Raw genomic sequence first — 21,689 nt, 5'->3', positions numbered from 1 at the left:
TTCATAACCCCTAGATCAAGAGTTGCACACTTTACCAATTGAGCAGACCAGGTGCCCCACTACCGGATCAATTTTCAATATTAATTTCTTAACCTGGAAAACAAGTTTCTGCCTCGCTGGAGGCAGTGTAAATTCACTCCTTATACTTACACATGGTATAAGCCTGGGTTGCCAATTCTTGAATGAGTATTCTTCTGATTATTATCTTGTAGGAATTCATACAGTAAAGTTTTTGCCACTTTCCCTAGATAGTGAATGTGATTTTTCTAATCCCCACTTCGCAGCCTTTAGAAAAGTCGGGTTTTATGCAAGAGTCCCCACCCTAGCCACGTTGCCACCCCACAGTGGTCTAAGGCTTCATTCCCCATCCATAAAGTCTACCCAGTAGGCCTGTGGACCTCATCATTTTCAGCTATTATTCCCTGTTCTGGCTTTGAGCTCCTTTTCATTTCCAGCAGTGGGGAGTTCCCTTTCATTCATTTGAGCTGGGTTATTTCTGTTGTTGTTATTCTGATTTTCTCAGCATTTCTGTGTTCAAAGCACAAGGAGGACCTTCAGTCTTGGTTCAGCTTGCCATTTTGATCAGAACTCCTGATGATACACTTTTCCCTTTACTTAAGCTAGCTCTGCACCCAAACACTTCATACTACAATGAATATTTAAAGTAAATAAAATACTGAAGTCACAACTGGCAGCGAGCTCCATCTCACATGCATTTTAGCTTTACTTCAATGAAACTGACCCTAAATTAATCTTAAAACAAGTGACTCATGAAGCTACAAATAGAGTTTCCTAATTTTTTTTTTCCTTGGGGGAATAAGTGAACAAAATTAGGAAATAATCGTATTCCAAATTACAGTTCTTGTGACTTCTTATCTAAATGGACTATAAGCAGACAATGAGCAGAAAGTTCTTAGGTGACCAGAAACAAATTCTGGCCACAGATACACAGAGACATTTCAAGTTACAACCTTTTAGTGGCTGATTATTCCCAAATTCAAGGTGCCCTGACTAGCCAAACAATCTTGAGAAAGAATAAAAGTTGAAGACTCACACTTCTTGATTTCAAAAATTTCCACAAAATTATAGTAATCAAAACAGAATGGTACTGTCACAAGAATAAACATATAGGCCAATAGAACAGAATTAAGAACCCAGAAATAAACCATATACATATGGCCAATCAATTTTTGACAAGAGTGTCAAGACTGCTCACTGGGGAATGAATGTCTCTTCAATAGATGGTGCCAAAACATCTTGATTTCTGTATGCAAAATAATAAGGTTGAACATCTTATTCATATCATATGCAAGCACTGACTCGAAATGGATCAAAGACTTAACAATGTAAGATTTAAGACCATAAAACTCTTAGGAGACAGTAAAGGGTCAGTCTTCATGACCTTGAATTTGGCAAAGGATTCTTAGGTACAAAACACCAAGAGCACCTGGGGCACCTGGGTAGTGCAGTCAGTTAAGCATGTGACTGTTGGTTTCAGCTCAGGGGGTGATCTCAGGGCTGGGGGATTAAGCCCCGTGTTGGGCTCTACACCTAGCATAGAGTCTGCTTGAGAGTTTCTCTTCCTCTCCTCTGCCCTCCCCTCCCCAATAAATAAATAAATCTAAAAAGAAATTACCAACAGCACCAGCAAAAGAAAAACATGATGAACTGGACTTCATCAAGATTTAAAACCTTTTTGCAAAGAAATTATTATGAAAGTGAAAAGATAACCTACAGAATGAGAGAAAATATTTGCAAATAATATATCTGATAGGGTTTAACATCCAGTATCTATACAGGTGCTGTAACTCAAGAACAAAAAAACTCACTTTAAAAATGAATGGAAGACTTGAATAGACATTAATCCAAAGAAGATATACAAATGGCCAATAAGACTATAAAAAGATGCTGAACATCATCAGTCATTAGGGAAAATGAAATCAAAACCACACTGAGATATCACTTCCTATCTACGAGGATGGCTACACTTTAAAAAAAAAAAAGGAAAAGAAAAATAAATGTCAGCAAGAGAAATTGTTATTCTTGTACATTTCTAGTGGGAATATAAAATTTCTAGTGGAAAACAGTTAGGCAGCTCCTCAAAAAGCTGACACAGATGACCCAGCATTCCACTCCTAGGCAGATACCCAAAAGAACTGAAAAGAGGGATTCAAGCAGATACTTGTGCATCGATTTTCACTGCTCCATTAGTCACAATAACGAAAAAACGGAAGCAATCTAAGTGCCTACCAACAGATGAATGAATTATACAACGTGGTATATCAGACACACACACATACACAGGCTACAACATGGATGGACTCTGAAATGTTACACTAAGGGAAGTAGGCCAGCCACAAAGTACAAATACTGTATGGTTACACTTTCATGATATATCCAGAATGGCCAAATTTATAGAACAGGAAGTGTATCAAAGTCTGGGGCCCAGGGCAAGGGGTGGCTGGAGAAAGAGAGGTTACAGCATTTCTGATTAGGGTGATGACAAGTGTCAGAATAGACAGTGCAGACAGCTGTACAACACTATGAATGTAATTAATGCCCCTCAATTGTATACTTAAAAATGCCTAAAATGAAAAATTTTATATTTGTTATATATATGTTATATATTTTACAATTTTTACAAATGGTGGGGAAAAGACCATGATATAGTGTCAAGTTTCACAAACTACAATTCCAGTTTTCCCACTTAATAATAAAGAAATCCTCCTGAGCCCGTTTTCTGATTTATAACAGTAACAAGAGTCAATAATAATTACTGAGGAACTCCTATGGCAAACCATTGAGCTCAACCCTTGCATTAGCGAATTTAATCTTCACGACAACTCTGTGGAGCTAGGGGCTATAATTGTCTCATTTTATAGACAGGAAACTGACACAAATGGTAGTGCAACTTCCCTGATGTCACAAAGCTAGTAAGTGCCAGAGGGGGTCTGCACTGAGGCAACTGATCTGGTGCCAGAGTCAGTCTTTTCTTTTGAATGTTCATAAAAATGGAGACCGTGAAACCTACTTCATAGGGTTGTTTTAAGAATGAGACATAATTAATTTTATCTTTAAAGTACTTAGTCCAGACTCTGGCACCAAGTAGGTACTTTATACACGGTGTCAGGTTATGACCATTTGTTGTACCAATAAAGGGAAAGGCATATTCTCCCTTGTCCACATTCAAGGAGTGGCTAGATGGGTAATGTGAAGTGCCAAGTAATAATAAAACCTATAGTTGGATTTAGACCGTCCTGATAAAGATCTGTCAGTGAATGAAAAAAACTCCTGTTTTATAATTAGGGTGCTCATGTACTTATTTCCTGGCATATGGAGTATACAGACCATGTGAACAAGGGCTAAGTAAACCAGCTTTGGCTTTACCTAAGGTTCTCAGTTCTGAGAGCATAAAGGCTACATTACAAACTTTTCAATTATTAAACACAATTAATTCCACCAAGCTTCACATCACTATCATTGTGATTCCAAAAATGTAGGCTTCTGTATCAATTTATCATCCTTGAAGTCTTATCTTCATATTGTTTCTGGTCCCCTGACATAACAGATAATCACTCCTTTCTCTCCCAATCTTTTTTTTTTTTTTTAAGATTTTATTTATTTATTTGACAGAGCTATCACAAGTAGACAGAGCAGCAGATGGTGGCGGGGAGAGGGGGGAAGCAGGCTCCCCGCGGAGCAGAGAGCCCGATGTGGGGCTCGATCCCAGGACTCTGAGATCATGACCTGAGCCAAAGGCAGAGGCTTAACCCACTGAGCCACCCAGGCGCCCTTCTGCCAATCTTTTTATGACATCTTCTGAAACATGCAATCCTTAATGGACAGATTGTGCTACCTATTTGCAGTTCGCTCCCTCTACCACTTGCTTTAAAGGATATTTGGTTCTTCACTGGGAACACTTTTCTACAGCTTAACTCTGTATTATTAGTATCCTCTGGACTTTCTTTCTTTTAAGATTTTATTTATTTACTTGAGAAGGAGTGAGCAAGCAGGGACAAGCAGGGCGAGGGGCAGTGGGAGAAGCAGGCTCTCTACTGAGCAGGAAGCCCAATGTGGGGCTCAATCCCAGGACTCTGGGATCATGACCTGAGCCGAAGGCATCTCTATACAAAGCCTATCCACTGAAGTCTTTGGAATCAGGCTCATATTCGAGTTCTTCACCCTAAGCCCTTCCACAAGGCTCAATGGGCAGTCTAGAGTGTTGCATGGCTTTTCTCAGTTCCTTGATATTCTAGATGGCATGGCCACACCATGCTCCTTGTTAGAACCTGAAGTGTTTACATTTTTTATTTTTTTATTAACATATAATGTATTATTAGCCCCAGGGGCACAAGTCTGTGAATCGCCAGGTTTTACACACTTCACAGCACTCACCATAGCACATACCTTCCCCAATGTCCATAACCCCACCACCCTCTCCCCCCAGCAACCCTGTTTGTTTTGTGAGATTAAGAATCTCTTATTGTCGCAAATGGCAAGATTTCATTTCTTTTGATGACTGCATAGTATTCCATTGTACACATATACCACATCTTCTTTACCCATTCACCTGTTGATGGACATTAGGTTCTTTCCATAGTTTGGCTGTTGTGGACATTGCTGCTACAAACATTCGGGTGCATGTGCCCCTTTGGATCACTACATTTGTATCTCTCTCTCTCTCTCTTTTTTTTTTTTTAAGATTTTTTAATTTATTTATTTGACAGAGAGAGACCACAAGTAGGCAGAGAGGCAGGCAGAGAGAGTGAGAGGGAAGCAGGCTCCCCGCTGAGCAGAGAGCCCGATGCGGGACTCGATCCCAGGACCCCGAGATCATGACCTGAGCCGAAGGCAGCAGCCTAAACCACTGAGCCACCCAGGCGCCCCTCTTTTTTTTTTTTTTAAAGATTTATTTATTTCTTTGACAAAGAAAGAGAGACAGCAAGAGAGGGAACACAAGGTGGGGGAGTGGGAGAGGGAGAATCAGGTTTCCCACAGAGCAGGGAGCCCCCTGGGATCATGACCCGTGCCGAAGGCAGACGCTTAACAACTGAGCCACCCAGGTACCCACTACATTTGTATCTTTAGGGTAAATACCCAGTAGTGCAATTGCTGGGTCGTAGGGTAGCTCTATTTTCAACTTTCTGAGGAACCTCCATGCTGTTTTCCAGAGTGGTTGCACCAGCTTGCATTCCCACCAACATTCCATTTCCACATCCTCGCCAGCATCTGTCATTTCCTGACTTGTTAATTTCAGCCATTCTGACTGGTGTGAGGTGGTATCTCATTGCAGTTCATCTCAGAAATTTTGAACTCTAACATCGTAATTTGACTCAAATCTTTTATCCTTCTAGCTTTCTCACTCACACCCATGCATCGATCTGTTTTGGAATCTTAAGACCTCAATCCCTTTATTTCCTCCTAGTCTATCAAATTTCTCATTCTTGACTCTCTGAATACTCTTTTATAAGCCTCTCTGACTCATTCATATTCTTGTTCTTCTATGATACCTCACTGTAAAACAAATACTCTGGCTCAAAGCTAACCTTTGGATTGTGCCTATCCCTGAGCAAATCAAGCAATGTTTGAGCATAATCACACATTGATGAACGTTAGCACAAACACAAAGCATTTCATTTTTTTTGGTCTGTCCTATTTTCCTCAGTGACTTTTCCAAACTTATGTCTGACTTAAAACTATTGTTCAACCACTTTCCCATCCCACTCAGGGCCCACTTCCCAAACAGCCAGCTCTGCCTCCTAAGTTTACCAGACAGCATCTCCTTTTATTTTTTATTTCTACACCTGAAATATCTGTACTTATTCTCACCTAGCTTCCTCTCAAGTTAAGAGATATCCTTGTTATAACTTTTAGATGAAATTGCTTAATCTTTTCCTATCACCTGTATCTGTATCTCCTATATCCCCTTAGTCTATATAAATACATTATATCTTAAATATAAGACCCTCCATTTATCCTGAATTCCCTTCCAGTAATTACAGTTGACCCTTGAACACAGGGGTTGGGGAAATGATCTCCAGGTAGTCAAAAATCCACATATAACTTCTGGTTCCCCCCCAAACTGAAATACTGTATTTTATGTGATAGAAAAGTAAGATACAAGTAAACACATGATGAAAAACAAAGCAATGGTGGAGAAAACTTGCAGAGAAGGCTGGAACTCAGTTCATTGAGGTCTTGAACAAGGAGGTGCAAGAAACAGGCTCTAGGGAAGGACTCTTGGTGAAGTAACCAAGGGCCACATAATAACATGCCACCCCACAACCCCCTGACCAAGGGGGTGCAGGAGGACACCAAGGGCAGGTTAGCACCAGAGAGAAGAGTGGGCCCTAGGGTGGGGCACTGTCCAAGGTGCTGAATATTTTCTGAAGAGGGTAGCTAATATTGCAGGGAAACTGGCAGCTTACCCCTTGACAGCATTTTCCATGAGTAGAAACTGCATTAGAATCACATAAAGTAAATCAGGTGGAACAAGTGACCTAGAGAGAGGGGTAAAGGTATTTTGGCTTCCCCTGGTTATCACCTTCCCTGGGCTCCACAAGGAAGGACATTTTCCACATTCCCAGGAAAAGAGCAAGAAACAGGTATTACTCTAGGATCTATCTTGGCTAAGTGCAGGTGGGGAGGGGAGATGTGGTGGTTCCTGTTCCACTGTTATACTGTATTTATTAAAAAAAAAAAAAAAAGACTTAAAATTAAACCTGTGCAGTTCAAACCTATGTTGTTCAAGGGTCAATTGTATTCAGTATGTTCCTGTTATGACCTGAATCTTTGTGTCCCACCAAAATTCGTATGTTGAAATTCTAACCCCCAAAGAGAATGGTATTAGTGGATGGAACCTTTGGGAGGTTATTAGGTTCTGAGGGTGTACCCTCATGAATGGGATTACTGCCTTATAAAAGACTTCAGAGAAATCCCTAGTCCTTTCCACCATGTGAATTTATTTATTTTTTTAAAAGATTTTATTTATTTATTTGACAGACAGAGATCAGAGGTAGGCAGAGAGGCAGCCAGAGAGAGAGGAAGGGAAGCAGGCTCCCCGCTGAGCAGAGAGCCAGATGTGGGGCTCAATCCCAGGACCCTGGGATCATGACCTGAGCTGAAAGCAGAGGCTTTAACCCACTGAGCCACCCAGATGCCCCCACCATGTGAATTTAAAATGAAAAGTCTAGGACCTGGAAAACTTGCTGGCACCCTGAACTTGGGACTGTCAGCCTCTCCAATGAGCAATAATTTCTATTTATATGCTACTGGGCTTGTGGTATTTTGTTATAATAGTCCATAAGAACTAAGACAGTTCCTTACTTTTCTGACACAAATTTTTGAAATAGGAGACTATATACATTCTGTACTTTTTTTATCCCTCCCCATATAGGCCTGAATCTGCACAGTTTGCTTCATGACATATTTGTTATTATTAGATATAAGTTTGCCTATATAAAATCATGTAAGGCCAAAAATATAAACGTGGGGCAAAAAAGAGTGGCTGTTTCTATAAAACAAAGTTGTACTTTTGGAAACACCAGATTTAAATAAGTTATTTTAATTTTTTTTAATTTTTAAAAATTTTTAAAAAATGAGTTATTTTTAAAAACAGTTTTCAAATTAGGTACTAGAAAAGACTATACAAGATAGAGGGGAATAAAACCTAAAACAATGAGAAAAAATTCTCAAAGGGGGTGGCCATTGTCATTTTGAGGCAGATAATTCTTCACTGTCCAATATTGCCCTATACATTACAGGATGTTTATAATCCCTATACCTTACATACTAAACATCCTACTGTTGCCCTCAACCCCGTATGGACAACTTAAAAAAAAAAAAAAAGGCTACAGATTTCCAGGGGCGGTTGTGGGGCAGGCAGTATTACCACTAATGAGAACTAAAGATAAAATGATTTTGCACTCAGATTTACTATTTTTCACTGCTTATCTCTAAAGAAACAAACTATTAAAAAGTAGCAAATGCATTTCAGATATTTGCACTTAAAAGTCTGCGAGAAACAATAATGAGCAGACCCACAGGCAAAGAAAAGATCATGAATGTCTATTAATCAATAAGCATTTCAAGTTAAATAAACTTTAAAGGTATTTCGGTATGTTTTTATTTCCTGCTGCTATGATCAAATGCTCCACTACTGAGTATACTAAACTGAACTGAACTTTTTAAAGGTATATTTTCTGAGAACTATCAAAATTATTTGAGACATTTATTCTATGGAGAAAGGCTAAGTGCCCTTGTAGCTTTTAAATATTCAGAAGTTGCCAACTCCAAAAAAACTCAACAACTTATCACAGAAATAAAAATTCTTCTTATTTTGTTGAGGAAACTTCCATGAAAAAGTGACATCCATGTTATTTAGTAACACACTCATTCTTAACTTGAAACTTAAAAACAATATAACCACTATTGAAACATATTGACAATAAAATCTTTTCAATCAAGTATTAAAATTTTTAAAATAGTACAACCTAAACCATTAGTTTCACAACACTAGAGAGACAATACTCTTTTGTGACTGACTAATGAATATGCACATTTTTAGGCATTAAAAACATTTCAAAGAGTTTCATGCACTTTTCTATTGCATCTGCCATCAAAACAAAGATTTTGGACTGCAAATAACAGGTAATTTTTAAAATGTAGTTTCTATCACAAAGACATGTAAATGGAAAAGATCGTCATCTTTAAAAGATGTTTATAACCTACTATGGAGTATTATGCCTCCATCAGAAAGGATGAATACCCAACTTTTCTATCAACATGGACGGGACTGGAAGAGATTATGCTGGGTGAAATAAGTCAAGCAGAGAGAGTCAATTATCCTATGGTTTCACTTATTTGTGGAGCATAACAAATAACATGGAGGACATGGGGAGATGGAGAGGAGAAGGGAGTTGAGGGAAACTGGAAGGGGAGATGAACCATGAGAGACTATGGACTCTGAAAAGCAATCTGAGGGTTCTGAAGGGGTGGGGGGTGGGAGGTTGGGGGAGCCTGGCGGTGGGTATTATGGAGGGCACATATTGCATGGAGCACTGGGTGTGGTGCATAAACAACGAATTCTGTTTCACTGAAAAGAAAAAAAAAAGATGTTTATTACTCAAGTTTTTAAGATTTTATTTATTTATTTGACAGGCAGAGATCACAAGTAGGCAGAGAGAGAGAGGTGGAAGCAGGCTCCCTGCTGAGCAGACAGCCAGATGCGGAGCTCTATCCCAGGACCCTGGGATCATGACCTGAGCTGAAGGCAGAGGCTTTAATCCACTGAGCCACCCAGGCACCCCTATAACCCCAGTTTAACCAGAAGGGAAGTATTACTGAATTTTCCATAGGAGCCAAATGAGAAGTTATTTAGTAACTTAATCACTAAAATAATAGATTAAAATAATAAAGCAGAAGAAAATAAACTTAGACTGCCTATCTGCTTACCTGCCTTCTCAAAAAAAAAAAAAAAATCCAATTTCTACAGATACTTGCATCATTGTGTAAAACAAAATAACAGTAAGGTGACTAGATCAACAAATACTCTATTTCCAAAAAATTATTTTTATTATTTTCCTACAAATCTTTTTTTTTTTTTTTTTTTTACTTATTTGACAGAGATAAACAGGGAGAGAGAAAAAGCAGGGGGAGTGCCAGGTTGACAGAGAGGGAAAACCAGACTTCCTGTTGAGCAAGAAGCCTGATGTGGGGCTTGATCCCAGGGACCTGGGATCATGGCCCGAGCGGAAGGCAGATGCTTAACAGACTGAGCCACCCAGATATCCCTTAAAAAGAAGTCCAAGTAGATAAACTGGTATTTTAGACAGACTGGAAAGTCCATTCTAGATTTTGAAGTAAATAAAACAGCATGTAAGGAAGAGAGAGAGCATGAGTGAGCAGGTTCTTAAGTCCTAAATCAAGAAATGGAACATAGAAATTAGCAAAGATTTAAAGAAAGGAAACAAAGCAGAAATAAATACATGTAAGTTTAAAACACAGAAAAAAATTTCACTGCAGTTATTTCTTACAAGAAAGTATATTCTTTACGAGTTTTTATTTAAATGAAGGATATGTATGCTTATACTCCCACTTTTGCTAACTGAGCAAAATTCCCTTGTGCCGCATTTCAGCCTTTGCTTGGAAGAATGTGACTTGGTGCTCTCAGCATGCTTTCATTATGAGCCTTTTTAATGAAGATTTATGTACTGAGGGCTCTCTTAGCACATGTTCTTGCATGGACATCTTTTATTTTTTACATCACATTTATCTTTTTAAAAATAACTTTTCTGTACAGCATAGGAAATATATATAGTCGATGATATTTTATAATAGCACTGTACGATGACCAATGGTAACTACCCTTGTGGCAAGCACAGCCTGAAGTATAAACTTAACATTATGTTGTACATCTGAAGCTCAGGTAACATTGTGCATCAAATGTAACTCTACTTCTGTGTAAATTAATTAAATTAATTTTATATGGAGTATTAACTATAGTCCAGGCTCATGTGTATGGTCTCCAATTTATAAAACAACAAAAGCTACTGTTCTCCCTGTTATCACAGCTTTAGGAATTATTACATTTAACTAAAGAAATGATATTTGTGGTACATAATTACAAATTTAAGCTATGTAATTGTACATGTTAAAGTTTATTTTTCTATTCCATTTCATTGTTCATAATAGAGATGAATGACTGTTTAAGCAACTTTTGCCTGTGAGCAGAAATTCTATGACCAATTTCATCCTTAAAAAGACTAAATTTAGGGGCGCCTGGGTGGCTCAGTTGGTTAAGTGACTGCCTTCAGCTCAGGTCATGATCCCAGAGTCCTGGGATCGAGTCCCACATCGGGCTCCCTGCTCCTTGGAGAGTCTGCTTCTCCCTCTGACTTTCTCCCCTCTCATGCTCTCTCTCACTGTCTCTCTCTCAAATAAATAAAATCTTTTAAAAAAAAAAAAAGACTAAATTTAGTCAATAGGAAAAACCTTTAAAAATAATTTTCATTGCTTTCCCCTTTTCACCCAGTAACTAGAAAGACAAGGAGTAAAAGATTAAGTATATGTGTACTTTTTTTTTCTGAATATACTCTCTCCTAAATCTCCCCCACTTGAATTTGACATCTTTGCTAGTCACTAAATATATAGCCACCTGTCACTGAGTCTACAGCAGGGAAGAAAGGAACTGTTTAGGGCCAATTTCTGAATCATATGCAAATCCGGGCTAACTAATAAGGCTACAGAACTATGCTGAAATCAGGACACTGAAATCAGGATGCCAAATCATACAGCCCAAAGAGGCAATGATTTACTCTTTGAAATATTATTTTTTTTAATGTACTTACGATATCCACATTTTTTACAGCCAGCTCGGACACTATCCTTGTTGCAACCTGAAATAAAATTGGATGACATTTTAGGAGACATGTAAAAAGAAGAAACACAAGAATTTTTTCACATGAAAAAGCTAAGAAATAGGGGCGCCTGGGTGGCTCAGTTGGTTAAGCCTCTGCCTTCGGCTCAGGTCATGATCTCAGGGTCCTGGGATCGAGCCCCGCATCGGGCTCTCTGCTCAGCGGGGAGCCTGCTTCCTCCTCTCTCTCTGCCTGCCTCTCTGACTACTTGTGATCTCTCTCTCTCTCTGTGTCAAATAAATAAATAAAATATTTTAAAAAAAAAACCTTTAAAAAAAAAAGCTAAGAAACCTCTTTTTGTAGAATTTCTTTCTTTAAAAAAAATCATTCCTGACCCAAATTAGTAACCCTATTCTTTAAATTGTTAAGGATGTTCGAAATCACTGGAAAAGCCAATTCACTCATGTTATTTTATTTGACAGTATTTCAAGAATAATTCCAGAATACATTTTTCTTTAACAGAAATGCAGTGTTATAGTCAAGAGCTTAAACATTCCAGAAATTCTAGAACACTAAGGAAGAAATTCCAGAGTTTTCAGCTTGTCCCTAAAATGTAAATAATTAGTTATATATGTATATGCATACATATATTCACTATAAATACTAGTTATTATACATATGTATATGAACATTTGAGATAACCAATGTTTTTCTGCTCTCCTTTAGAAGAAAAACTGATTTTTTAAAAGAAATTGGTGAAAATCCAGAAAAATTCTTTAATTGCTAACTATTCTAAGAAACATCTGAATTCAGCAATCAGATTCTGACAAGGGAAACTGCTAGTCACATATCCAGTCCAAGCAATGTTCAGAAATATTTACGGTGTCTCTATCATTAGTGCTACACGCAAGCCATGTTGGAAGACAGTAACAGATGAAATAAATTGAAACTGATTTTGTAATAAAATATACATAAAATTTATCCCCTTAACCACTTTTAAGTGTGGAATTCAGTAGCACTGAGAACATTTACAAAGTTATACAGCCATCACCACGATTTCCAAAATCTTTCATCATCCCAAACAATAACTAAACCTATTAAACAATAACTGCCCATTCCCCCTTACCTTGAGCCCATGGTAATCTCTATCCTACTTTCTGCCTCTATAAATTTACCTATTCTAAGATCTCATATAAGTGGAAACATACAATATTTATCCTTTTGTGTCTGACTTATTTTACTTAGCATAATGTTTTCAAGATCATCCAAACTGTAGCACATATCAGAAGATCATTCCTTTTTATGGTTGTACAATATATAGAGTTGAAACTAATTTTCACCTCCATTAAGGGCTTCTGGCAACCAGAAGGTCAGGAAAGAATTCTTCCATTACTTTAATGCAAGGCATCAAACTCCTAAATCCTTCATATGGAAATATAGCCCAAATTCACTAATAAATTAAAGTAAATGGGATATAAATATAAAACAATGTTAATTTTATTTATTTATTTATTTTTTAGATTTATTTATTTATTTGACAGAGAGAGAGATCACAAGTAGGCAGAGAGGCAGGCAGAGAGAGAAAGGGAGAAGCAGGCTTCCCGCTGAGCAGAGAGCCTGATGTGGGGCCCGATCCCAGGACCCTGAGATCATGACCTGAGCCTAAGGCAGAGGCTTAACCCACTGAGCCACCCAGGTGCCCCTAATAATGTTAATTTTAAAACAAAGATCACTTTTAAACTATCTCTTCACTGCTATGAAATCAAAACATTAGTCATTTTTCTCTAATCCCAAATTTACTTTAAAATACACATTACTGAGTAATCCTACTAAAAATACAGTCAGGTATGCTATAATGCTTGTTTTAAAAACATAAATTTGTTTCAATTGATGTAAGAGAAAATGACTTGAACATAATGTGACTTTTGTCCATGAAAAACCTAGATGACTTGAACATAATGTGACTTTTGTCCATGAAAAACCTAGATGAATGCAGAAAGTGGTACCCAGTTGCTCTGAGGCTCCTAGGAATATACAAAACACATGTAAAGACTCACCCCAGCATATTTCTAGTGACCTCAGATCAGCATGTGCCCATCCACATATGCTGTTATAACGCTGATCTGATTTCACATTATCCTCTTCCTACCATTATTTCAGAACAATTCACAAACTGCAATTCTTACGAAGTCTGCTTCCACAGCAAATTTCAGGTCTTTTACAAGGTATAGTACCCTATTTACTGTATTATTTATGTGCGTTTTAAGCAATTAACATGCGCAAAACTGTGCTGCGGTTATTAGGTTTCTATCATTTTTTATGTATCACGGATGAAGTTTTTGACTATTGTGCCCCAATCTCATTTTTTCTCATAAACCTTGTGGTTTGCACTGCATAGGGTGGGAATGCATATGCCGCACTGTAGCAGAGTTGTGGTATAACACTGGATTAATAATAAAATATGAGGCTCTTTCATTATGAAATAATTGCCTATTGGAAAAAAAGCTCAGAGAATCCAGGTCAATGTTAAGTCTGTTTCCATAGAAACCATAGAAGCTGAATGAGACAGAACAAAACTGTTCTAAAAGCGCCATTACCATTCCTATGATAAACTAAAAATGTTGTAATGGAAAGATCTGAAATGATCTCATCTCAGCACTTATGAGAAATTAACTTATTTATGATGAACTCTATCTCGTACTTTTAGAATGAACGAACTATCAAACTTTTTCAGAGTAGGTCATCTTCTTTAACAAAGTTGTAACTTTTACAGAAACGGGCAACACAACAAGAACTCTAAATAAATAACTCTATATCAACTATGTCCTCCCCAGCTTTTGGTTAAGTTAAAATTTCAAGCTTCATTTGTCCTAATTTTCACGACTGCTGGGCCAAATGAATGCTTCTACCTGAGACGTTGAATCTGACGCCTCTGATATGATAAATCAGAGAAAAGTGACTCTATGAAGTGGGGACATTTCACTCATTCTCCTGTCAAGGTGTAGTTTCTAGTGGCAGTGATGCCACAGAGAGCACTCCTAACCAGGGCTGGGGCTGTCCACCATCTTGGCTATGGGTGCCCTTGGTTTCAACTGTTTTCCAAGCCTTGCTATCTAGCCTTTGCTTACATTCTGTGGGCTACTTGAGATATTTCATTTTCTTCTTCAATTAACTAGTCAGTTTCTGTTGTTTGGAACAAGAACTCTGCTGACACAACTGTACTCATCCATGTCAAACTGAATAGCAAGGCCATATTGAGAGGCCCTTATTACTTCCATTAGAAGTTAGCCATTTCCCCATCAGAGGTTCTCATGCTGTTCTTCGTTCCATTCCTCTTTAAAGTTTGCTTAACACTGTTCAGAGTAATAGAGCCTGTGTCCCTCCAAATGTTCCTTTGTAATCATGACCTATAATCCAAAAACCATTCTATAAAAACTTATAAAATTGCCTACATAAAAAAAAATGGCAGAGACCAGCTAAAACAAACTCAAAAGACAAAGGAAAATGTAGGAACAAATATTTGCAACTCACAGCACCAATAAAGGGCAATTATGCCTACTGTATAAAACCCAGACAATCATTATGAAAAAAACCCAAAAACCAACACAAAGAAAAAAAATCAGCAAAAGAGCTAAACAGAAAGCTCACAAAAACAAGTTTGAAACATGGAAATGCTCATCCTTACTCATAACAAATTAAATGTACATTAAAATCTATACCAAGATTACATTTTTCCCTATCATAATAGAAAAGAAAGGGTTGAAGAGAGTATGGGGCAGAAACACTCCCATACAGTGCTGAATAGTAGCATAAATCAATACCACCCCTCTGGAAAGCAAGCTGACAAAACCTATCAGAACTATAATGTACATACTACTTTGACCTAGCACGTCCCCATTTGGGAATGAATCTTCACAATTTGCTTGCACAAATTCATACTTATATTGACTTACATACAAAGTTATTCACTATAGCATCATTTATAATAATTGAAGAGTGGAAATAATTTAGACATATAAATTATGGTTAGTCTTTTTTTATTTTTAAGATTTTATTTATTTATTTATTTGACAGACAGAGATCATAAGCAGGCAGAGTAGCAGGCAGAGAGAGAGAGGAGAAAGCAGGCTCCCTGCTGAGCAGAGAGCCCGAAGCGGGACTCGATCCCAGGACCCCGGGATCATGACCTGAGCCGAAGGCAGCGGCTTTAACCCACTGAGCCACCCAGGCGCCCAATTATGGTTAGTCTTAATGATATCTGACGATCTCTAAGATATAAAGGAAAAAAGCAAGGTATGGAACAGTGCTTATGGTAGGTTGCCATTTATATGAAAGAAGATTAGATACAGGTAAAATACAGATTATATGTAGATTTTATTTATATATAGATGGAGATATACAAAAAAGATCTCTAAGAATACAAATTAGTTACCTGGAAAAAAGAAGTGCCTCCAGGGGTAGAAAGGGTGAGAGATATGTCACTATACACCTTTTGCTACCTTTAAAATCTGCCGCATGTGGATGAATTATCTTCTCAAAAACCAAATTAAAAAGCTCCCTCAAAAAACCCAACATAAGAGTTGCTGTTGTGCAAGATTCTCTAACAACTAACTGCACTTGTAAATTCTTCAGAGAAGGCACATTATAGATTTATAACAAAATTTTACTAACTGATGGTTTTAGGAATAAACTGCAGAGGTCTTTATCTCTTTACTTATTAAATATCAGCAAGGGCTTACTCTGGATTTAGAACTCTCTTAAACAACTTGAGTGGAAGGGCTCAGGTAAATGGCTGTCTTTTACCTCCCAGAAACTTAAAGGAGTAGAGAGAGTTTGTTTTTCTAGCTTCCAGAACATGCCATCCGATGCTTTATACAGCTCTCTGCTTAGCATGGTGTAGCCTTGCTAGATAGATGTCCTCAACAAATGCTTGTTCATTTGAGGTTAGAAACTTAATACTTAGCACTTGGGAATCAGTAATGTATGCAGCTTCCAGTTACTAGCTATGAAACTTGTGTCCACAGTGTCACTTGCCCATCTGAGGAAGATAGGCACTGGAAGAACAATTACAAAAGAAGGACAATTTAAAAAGAAAAAAGGGGATGCCTGGGTGGCTCAGTTGGTTAAGTGGCTGCCTTTGGCTCAGGTCATGATCCTGGAGTCCCAGGATGGAGTCCCGAATCAGGCTCCCTGCTCAGCAGGGAGTCTGCTTCTCCCTCTGACACTCTCCCCTTCATGCTCTCTCACTAAGTAAATAAATAAAATCTAAAATAATAATAATAATAATAAAATAAAAAATAAAAAAGGACAATTGAAATAAAAATAACGGTTATTTAGGCAAGGGAAGGGGGAAATGACTAACAACGCCTTCCTACGGTGATGGAAATATTTAAAATCTTGATCTGGGGGATAGAGAAATATGAAATTCACAGATAGAAGCCAAGAACTAACTTCTTACCACCTGCCGCCCACCCCATGCCACGAATGACAGGATTAGATATACAGTTAAGAAAATTACTTCAGCAGCAATGTGCAGCACAGACTAGAGAAAGAAATTATGTACAGTTTAGGAGTGAAAAGCAATGGGATACATTGTAATTTAGCGTACTTCTTAATTACTAAGAAGTTATAGTGATGTGTTTTCAAAATTTGACTCACTTTCATATGCCAGATGTAATGTTATTTTGGCTACAGAAAATTCCCTATTTTGGCTATATAGATTTTACTGAATGAGAGAAAAAGAGTTTTTGTGCCAGCCACATGGGTAACATTCACTGACACTGGTAGGCAGAACTTCATGGGGATTCATTAACATGAATCTCAGAACTAATTTTAACAACTTGAATGGGCAAAATAGTTTCTAAAAGAAAGTCAACTTCACTGAAATCTGTATTTAAATCTCATTTTTATTATTTTTTAAAAGAAAAAAAAGATTTTTATATCTTTATTTTGAGAGAGAGGGAGGAAAAGAGTGAGCACGAACAGGGAGGAGCGCAGAGGAGATGGAGAAGCAGACTTCCCGCTGAGCAAGGAGCCCTATGTGGGCCTCCATCCCAGGACCCTAGCCCATCATGACCTGCGCAGAAGTCAGACACTTAACCAACTGAGCCACCCAGGTGCCCTTAAATGTCATTTTTAAAATAACAAGTAAGAGTCTACGATTTCCCTAAGAAAGTACACATTTTATTGTGTTGCCTACATAATGGTGTATGTTTATACATAATGCTGTGGAAAAACAGCTGAAGTAGGTGAGCATAAAACAAAAGAGTTTGATTTTCACTTGTGGAAAGCATTCTTGTCACTTTATAGTCTTATCATAATAATCAGTAGCAAGACAACCCAAGAAATGCCATCCTGAATCCATATGAGCATTATACCTAAAAATAAAAGAGCCTAACATAATACTTGGCCTTCTCAATAATTATTTCAAAAGGTTTCTCGTGGAGCCCTATTTTTCTTTAGTCCACTACCTGGATTGATCACGCAGGAAAGTATTTTAACATTTTCTGTAACTCTATTTCCTAATGGTACTTGCATTGTACTCTTACAGTGCTGTCATAATAATTATCTCCATTTTTGCTGGGTTTAAATAGTCTATCCATGTCTTGCCATCTAGCTTAATGGCACAATTTAAGATGATTACACTTTGGACCATTATTTTGAATTGGAAGAAGGTTAACATATCTATAACACTGGTCTAAGTTTAAGGAAATTCCAATAAGGATTTTTTTTTAAAAAAATCACTTTTTTTCTTCTTTCTTAAGCACCCCACTTTCATTGCCAGACCTGTTTCATGAGAACACAAGCTGTGATATTGTGTGCCCCAGAGGGTCTAGACCGTGTAGGTGCTCAAAAACGCTTGCTCAAGTAATAAAACCAACCATTTAGGAATGACAGCAACTCAACTCTAGTTGTAGTGGTGCAATACAAGAATCACCAGGGCTGATGTGAAGGCTCAGGACACCTAGGCAACCTACCACGCAGACCAGCCTTCCTCTGCTAGCTCCTTACATGTTGATAAGCTCCAGGCTGCAGTCACAGATCCTTTCTTCAGTCTCTACACACTCTATCTGAGCACAGGCAGCCACTACAATGGTCTCAACTCCTATTACACCTGTGGATGACTCAAACTGTGGTCTTTGACTCTGGCTTCTTTCCTAAGCTACAATTTTTCTCTCTTACTACCTATTAGATAGTTTCATTCATATATCTGACTATACTTCAACACAAACCCTAAACTGAAATTCTCATCATCCCCCTAAAACCTGCTCCTTCTCAGGTTTTGCCTATAGTAGAAAATGGCCCCACCCAACTGTGTAACAATGAAACCCATGTATACCCCACTTCCTGTCTTACCCACGTACACCGATTCCTCACTGATTCCTAGTGAGTCTACCATCAAAAATGTATCTCCAATCCATGTGTTTCTCTCCTTTCCTGATATCATGCCTGAAGCATCATCATAACTTACCAGAAATTACTCCTAATCAGTGACCTTGTCTCCAAACTAGCTCCCTTCCAATCTACTGTCCAGCCAGGATGATCTTTCCAAAATATGAATCTCTTAAAACTCTTAAATGGCTTCCTTTAGTTCTTGGGAAAATATCCAAAATATTTGTCACAGCTTACAAGATTCTTTAAGAGGTGGAAACTACTTTGTAAATTATACTATAACAAGGCAAGATGAATAAGTGCATGGGGACTAGAAGAGCCCTCATGGCCTGTCACTTATTAGCTATCCCTTAATTAGCAAGTAACTTTGTTTATCCCTCAGCATGCTCATATAAAATTGAAGTATTCATACTTATCTTACCGTGCGGACGTTAAATGAGATAAAACACAATGCTTGACACACTGTGTGACACATCGAATACATTAGTAACTATTAGCTGTTATTAACTCTCTAGTTAATTTCTCACTTCTCTCCCATTTGTATTCTGAGTTCCATTTATAGGGAGTATCTTTTACTTCTTTTATTTCCTCTTCTCACACATTTCCTCCTCCTTTATATATCTAGTCCGTCTGGCTGCAACTTCCTCTCTCACCACTCCAACCCTCCTGGAATTCTTCAAGATTCATCCTAAATGCCACGTCCTCTAGGAAGTCCATTTTCCTAGCCCCTCTAGTCTTCTGTGAGGTGCCCTTACTATGCGCTCCTGAAAACTTCAAATTTTCCCTGCCATACATATGTCTGACTTTTTGGTCCTTCCTCCCCATTGCTAAATTCTAAGTTCTGTGTGAAGTGCAACTGTCTTGTTCACCACTGTATTCCCACTGCCTAGGACATTACCTAGCAGGCGGCAATACAGATCGTTCTGTGTATGAATGAGTGTATCTTTCCTCTTTCATAATTCTCCCTCCTCCCAAAACTGTAGTGGTTAGGAAAGCGCACTATTCCTGAAACAGGGATCCGTAAAATAAGGCTGCCACGGTACAAACATGCTTAAGTAAGACTGGGAAGGGTAGGTTAAAACTGAGTTCAGGGGCGCCTGGGTGGCTCGGTGGGTTAAAGCCTCTACCTCCTGGCTCAGGTCATGATCTCAGGGTCCTGGGATTGAGCCCCACATCGGGCTCTCTGCTCAGCAGGGAGCCTGCTTCCTCCTCTCTCTGCCTGCCTCTCTGCCTACTTGTGATCTCTGTAAAATAAATAAAATCTTTAAAAACAAAACAAAACAAACAAATAAAAAAAAAAAACTGGGTTGCGCCTTCTGAACGGTAACACCTCTGAGTCTCTCCTATACTCAAGAGCATTGTGAATCTCCAAACAGTGTGTCTGGGGGCTGGAGAGGGATACGATTCTCAAAATAACTTCTGCAACCAGGGTTCAAGAGACATCGCAGCAAACCGGGTTAAGCAGATGCCCTCCCCGACCAGAACGTCCGAGTAAGCTGGCAGTGGCGGCTCGGCAATCTCTGAAGCACTTATTTCGTAGGGTTCACTGTTTGTAGGTCGGTACCCACTGGACACAGAACCTGAGAGCTGGAAGAAACCACAGACGCACAAAAAGAGGCCCAGCGGGGGAAAGCGACCGGTCCACGGCCGCCCAGGAACTCCGTACAGGAGGAAGAGAGAGAAGGAGCCCAGCGTCAGTTTCGTCCCTGCGACTTCCACGACAAACAATGCCTCTGGCCGTTCGGGTCCGTCAAGTGTTGCCACCTGAGTTTTATTTTCAAGCCAAACCGAAGTTAAGTGCGTGTTTCTCGGCTCCTCGCCCCCTAGGCCTACAGTTCCCGGCCTCCTCCCCGCACGACACACTTTCCCTGGAATCTACGCGGCGCCGCGGGAGCTCGGCTGGGGTGGGGGAGATAGTTTCTGTCGTTCCTTCTTCCCTCCAGAGATTATTTGTAGAGTGTAAACTTTTTCATGGAGACCAAACGAACCTGTTAATTTTAACGCCCCCGCCGCCATCCCCACGGGCGCTGCTCCCCAACCCAACGCACCCAACCTACCCTACCCGCTCCCTTCCTCGCCTAGACCTGCGGGCCCTGGCGTCGGTCTTCACCTGGGACTGCCATGGCGCTGGTAAGAGGGGTCGCAGGAGCCGTGGGCTTTCGAGAGGACGCCCGCCTCACGCCTGTGTCGAGGACAACAAAAGGCGAGGGCAGCCTCTTCCTCCCACCGGCGCCGCGGGACCTCGGTGACAGTCCAAGAAGGCCTCCGGCGATAGCGGAACCAAGTCGCGTTGATTCAGTTTCCGGGGGAGGTATATTACAGAACACACATGGCCCGAACCATTGCTGCCAGCTGGGGGGGGGCGGTGAGTGAGACCTGCACATACGCGTAGTGAAGTAAACAATACCAAGATTTATAGATTGCATTTAAAAATTGTAACACAAATTAAATTAATCTGTGGGTTCTTAGTAATCTTTTCTGCTTCCCTGGAGCCCATCGGGACCCCCCTCTTCAGGACTAGCGGTGCTCTGGTCCGGGAGCGACATGGCGGCGTCCGTGAAGAACTAGTTTGGGCTAAAGGTAGTGCTTGGTTTCGCTGTCTTGGCGACACTGACAAACTGGAGCTTTCCCTGACCATCCGACTGAAGGAAGCGTTCATTGATAGGTGGATAGCTTTAGTGATCGGCCCTCCGTTCTTATTCCCAATTAGAAGCCGAGTCCTGAGCACTGACCAGCATGAGCAACATCTACATCCAGGAACCTCCCACGAACGGGAAGGTGAGCGCCTCATCTAGGGAACCTGGGCTCCTCGAAGTGATACCGCACCGACTAAGGGAGCTCTGGGGTCTTAGGGTTGGAAAAGATCACAAGAAGTCATGTCCCGTACTCCTGCCTCTGAACAGGATTGCATAGAAAACCATTTATTAACACCTCTCAGCA

The 21,689-nt window shown here is 39.4% G+C and overlaps 2 protein-coding genes across 5 annotated transcripts in view; one reads left to right on the top strand and one right to left on the bottom strand.

The window, feature by feature from the left end:
- SREK1IP1 (SREK1 interacting protein 1) overlaps positions 1 to 21,030 on the bottom strand; it is a 42,704-nt gene extending 21,674 nt beyond the window's left edge. For both annotated transcript variants that reach the window (XM_045999885.1, XM_045999886.1), the window contains exons 1-2: positions 20,860 to 21,030; positions 11,349 to 11,396 (exon numbers count right to left, since the gene is read on the bottom strand). In XM_045999885.1, the coding sequence (XP_045855841.1) occupies positions 11,349 to 11,396; positions 20,860 to 20,872 (61 nt within the window). In that variant the 5' untranslated portion in view covers positions 20,873 to 21,030. The remainder of the gene's footprint in view (positions 1 to 11,348; positions 11,397 to 20,859) is intronic.
- The window catches only part of CWC27 (CWC27 spliceosome associated cyclophilin), a 204,153-nt gene continuing 202,541 nt past the window's right edge, over positions 20,078 to 21,689 (top strand). The window contains exons 1-2 of one of the 3 annotated variants that reach the window (XM_045999882.1): positions 20,078 to 20,494; positions 21,460 to 21,527. In XM_045999882.1, the coding sequence (XP_045855838.1) occupies positions 21,486 to 21,527 (42 nt within the window). In that variant the 5' untranslated portion in view covers positions 20,078 to 20,494; positions 21,460 to 21,485. Of the gene's footprint in view, positions 20,495 to 21,289; positions 21,528 to 21,689 lie in introns of those variants that run through there. The other 2 variants (XM_045999881.1, XM_045999883.1) reach the window with 2 other exon arrangements.

Source organism: Meles meles, chromosome 3 (assembly GCF_922984935.1).
Source record: "Meles meles chromosome 3, mMelMel3.1 paternal haplotype, whole genome shotgun sequence".
Lineage (NCBI taxonomy): Eukaryota > Metazoa > Chordata > Mammalia > Carnivora > Mustelidae > Meles > Meles meles.
This window is presented reverse-complemented; position numbering and strand designations above follow the sequence as displayed.